This window comes from Notamacropus eugenii, chromosome 5, assembly GCF_028372415.1.
Source record: "Notamacropus eugenii isolate mMacEug1 chromosome 5, mMacEug1.pri_v2, whole genome shotgun sequence".
Taxonomy (NCBI): Eukaryota; Metazoa; Chordata; class Mammalia; order Diprotodontia; family Macropodidae; genus Notamacropus; species Notamacropus eugenii.
Window position 1 is genome coordinate 408,887,723 of NC_092876.1, and position 3,294 is coordinate 408,891,016.

Sequence of the window (3,294 nt, forward strand, 5' to 3'; positions counted from 1 at the left end):
TCATCATCTTAAAATTCACTTCCTCAGTTGGTCATGGAGAAAAAAAATTCCCCTGAGGGTCATGTTCTAATCTAGCATGAATCTCCTGTTGTAGATCCACACTGTACTCTCTGCTATAGCCATGCACATTCCATAAGGTGTCAGTCCTATAGGATCTGCAAACAGGAGGCAAATCAGAAGGATTCAGAAGTAAATGAAAAAACAAAACAAAACAACCCAAAACATGTAGATGTCTTCACCATGATCATGGAGTATTATTTGTATGGCCTTGAAAACAAGAAATATAAAGTAAGACTTCAAGATTTATCACTTTATATTGGGTAGCAAATACTGAAAAATGATATGTTTTTTCATTGCATTACTCCTGTATCTGATGCATTATTGCCTCAGGGCGTTTCATTTTTCCAAGGGATCATTTAAGCATTGTCCAGCAATTTCCAAAGGGGGGGGCGGGATGGGGGAAAAGAGGTTTGGGATCCATTCCAAAGGAAGGGAGGAGCTTTTAAAATTCTGGATTAAATCCGGTTAAAAGTACACAACTTTATCCTTTGGACACTAGTCATGGCTACAATTTAAAGCAGGGTGAAATATAATTACCTAAAGAAGGAAAGGTAAGGGGGGAGGGGAAAAATTCCTTCTTTTGGGAATCTAAAAGACTTCAAAACAGTTACATTTCCTAAGCCTCATCGTTCTTCTTGAAAAGCACCTACAAGTTAGAAGGAATCCAGAGAATAGCAGCTTCTCTTAGAATGCTCGAGCCTCCTTACGTCTGGTTATTTTGCAGAAGAAGAATTAGGCAAAAATAATACAAGTGGGAAATAAAGAGAATGACCTACTTTACACGGGGGGTGGAGGGGTGTGTGTGTGTGAAAAGCTCTCGGTGAACGTTTTGATCTAATTGACGGTGTGGAGTTGCATGACCAAATAAGGCGGTGCTAGTTATGTCGGGGCTGCTGAGGCTCAAGCCTTGAACTTGAGGTGGGGGGGGGGGGGTAGAGAGGGAGAAAAGAGATTGGAGAAGAGAACGGGCAACCCCCAAGCCCCTCAAACCTAGTGGAACACCTAGGGGAAGCCCTTTCTACCAGTTAGCTGAATTCAAGGAAAGGGTTTGACAAAGGGACAGGTGGGGGCGCGTTCTTTCTCCAAGACAGCCTGTACATCTCTCCCTTACCGCTTAATAGAACTAAACTAGGATTTTTGGGATGGTGGATCCCCACATTAGAAGCTCAAGGGCTTGACTTGAGGGAAGGGGGGGAAGCGGTGCGGAGCTGATGAAAGGGGAGGAGGAATGGGAGGATTGGGGTTTGACTGTTCTTTAAAGCTGGAATTTTCTCACTCCCTGCCTGTGATTCAGGGTGGTGGTCTTTCTATGGGAAGAAGAATCCTCCCCTCCTCTGCTATTTTGTGCGGAAGGTGTTTGTCTCCAAGTAAGGGGTGATGGGAAGCAGTGGCATTTGGCGGCTCTAAAGCTGAGCCTGTCACAGTGGCATCTAAATGCAGTGGGGAGGAGTCCTGCCCGGGAAGGTCCTCAAAAATCCAGCCGTTTTTCAAGGTACCGCCTGAGTTGTTAGAGTCGCCCTTCTCTGCCCGACTTAAGTTTTAGAGACATGCGGAATTATCAAACAGCAGCTACTGGTTTATTTTAAGACTATTTATATACATTTGTCTCCTGACTGATATTTGCTGTAGGCTTTGTGAAACCCTCCCTGTTTTTGCTCTACTTATTTTTCCTCTCTCTCCCTCTCCAGCTTCTCCTTTTCTTGGATCCTCGCCTGTCTCCTCCCACAAAGCGAAAAAAAAAAGGTCACGTATGTTTGGAAAAATATGTAGGTCAGTGGAACATTTCCTGCACTTGTGCAAAAGGAGAGGAGGGTGGCGGGGGGTGGGGGGGAGGGGAAGTCAGGAGGAGGAATTGGAGGGGGGGAGTGTGTGCTCCTCTGGGCAATCTCCTCCTCCCCCCTCAAATCTACCTCCGATTTTAGAGGGGGTGGGGTGGGGAAGGGGCAATTAGCATGTTCCTGTTCATCCCTGACCCATTTTCCAGACCAGCTACATTCTCCTTGAGATAACCGATTGTTTCCAACGAGCAGCGGCAGTTAATGCCGCCACCTCCCCCAAACACACCTCAGCCCTAGTCCATACCAACAACTGCCCCCCATGCCCAATCTCCTCCTCTGACGCCCCTCTCCCCAACTAATTGGGAAAGCACATTTGTATTCTAATATTCTCTAAAGAGGATTCACTCCCCAGTGTGCAAGGGCACCAAAGCACAGCCCCATGCCCCCAAGGCAGGGTTGGGGGGAACAGAAGGGGCGGCCCGACACACATCCACACACGCACACACACGCAGGTGAGAGTGGGAGGGGGGTGGCCAAACGGGAGAGGGTGGAACCTGTGTGCCCCCCGGGTGCCAACTTTGATCGGAACTCTTGCTCCTTCTCTCCTAGGCCCATTCACCTCCAGACCACAGCCCCTACTCCCCACCCTCGCCAGCTTTCCCACCTCCCACCTCCCAGCTAGGCTGCCAGGCTGCAGCGGGACCCCAGGCGCCCTCAGGGAGCCCAGCCGGGGGCGCGGGCTGCAAGGGTCCGAGGCTGCAGGTGGAGAGAAGACTGCGTGTCAGTCCGTGGGTCCCGGAGCCCCCGTGTCGTGCGTGCGTGTGCGGTGTGTGCGTGTGAGTCCGCGAGGCGCAGGCGAAGCCGGAGCCCCGGGATGCGGTGGCTGCTCTCACCATGAGATACCGCGGCGGCGGCAGTAGGAGCAGCGGGAAGGAGGAGGAGAAGGAGGAGGAGGAAGAGGAGGAGGAGGAGGAAGAGGAGAAGGAGGCGGCGGCGGCGGCAGTGGCGGCGGCGGCAGTGGCGGCGGCTAACGAGGGAAACCTCCCTGGCTGGCTGTGTGTGCGGAAGAGTTTGCCTTCCGAGCAGCCCGGCCTCCCGCAGGACTGGAGCGGCGGCGGCAGTGCGAGACGCGGGGAGAGCGGTCCCAGCCACCGCCAGGGTCGGAGCCGCGACTGCGGCGGGGACGGTGGGAGCAGAAGCAGGAGCAGGAGCAGGAGCAGGAGCAGCCGCCGCCAGCAGCCCGATCCGAGCAGCCCCAGCTCTCGGGTCGCCTCGGCCGACAGCAGCAGCGGCAGCTGGAAGAGCGCGGTCCCCGCCAGGCTCCAGGGCTTCCCCCAGCAGCGGCAGCGGCCGCTGGAGCCCCCCGAGCCCCGCAGCCGCCGCCGCCAACAGCCCAGGTAGTGCGGCTCCGGGGCTGGTGTGGGGGCGGGGATGGGGGGAGACCAGGCAAGCTTTC

The 3,294-nt window shown here is 54.0% G+C and overlaps 1 protein-coding gene across 6 annotated transcripts in view; it reads left to right on the forward strand.

Annotated features, from left to right (window-relative positions):
* The first annotated feature begins 536 nt into the window (after positions 1-536).
* The window catches only part of NPAS2 (neuronal PAS domain protein 2), a 244,707-nt gene continuing 241,949 nt past the window's right edge, over positions 537-3,294 (forward strand). For 2 of the 6 annotated variants that reach the window (XM_072614681.1, XM_072614678.1), the window contains exons 1-3: positions 537-611; positions 1,749-1,830; positions 2,448-3,235. In XM_072614681.1, the coding sequence (XP_072470782.1) occupies positions 2,733-3,235 (503 nt within the window). In that variant the 5' untranslated portion in view covers positions 537-611; positions 1,749-1,830; positions 2,448-2,732. Of the gene's footprint in view, positions 612-1,376; positions 1,831-2,053; positions 2,351-2,447; positions 3,236-3,294 lie in introns of those variants that run through there. The other 4 variants (XM_072614675.1, XM_072614680.1, XM_072614676.1 and 1 more) reach the window with 3 other exon arrangements.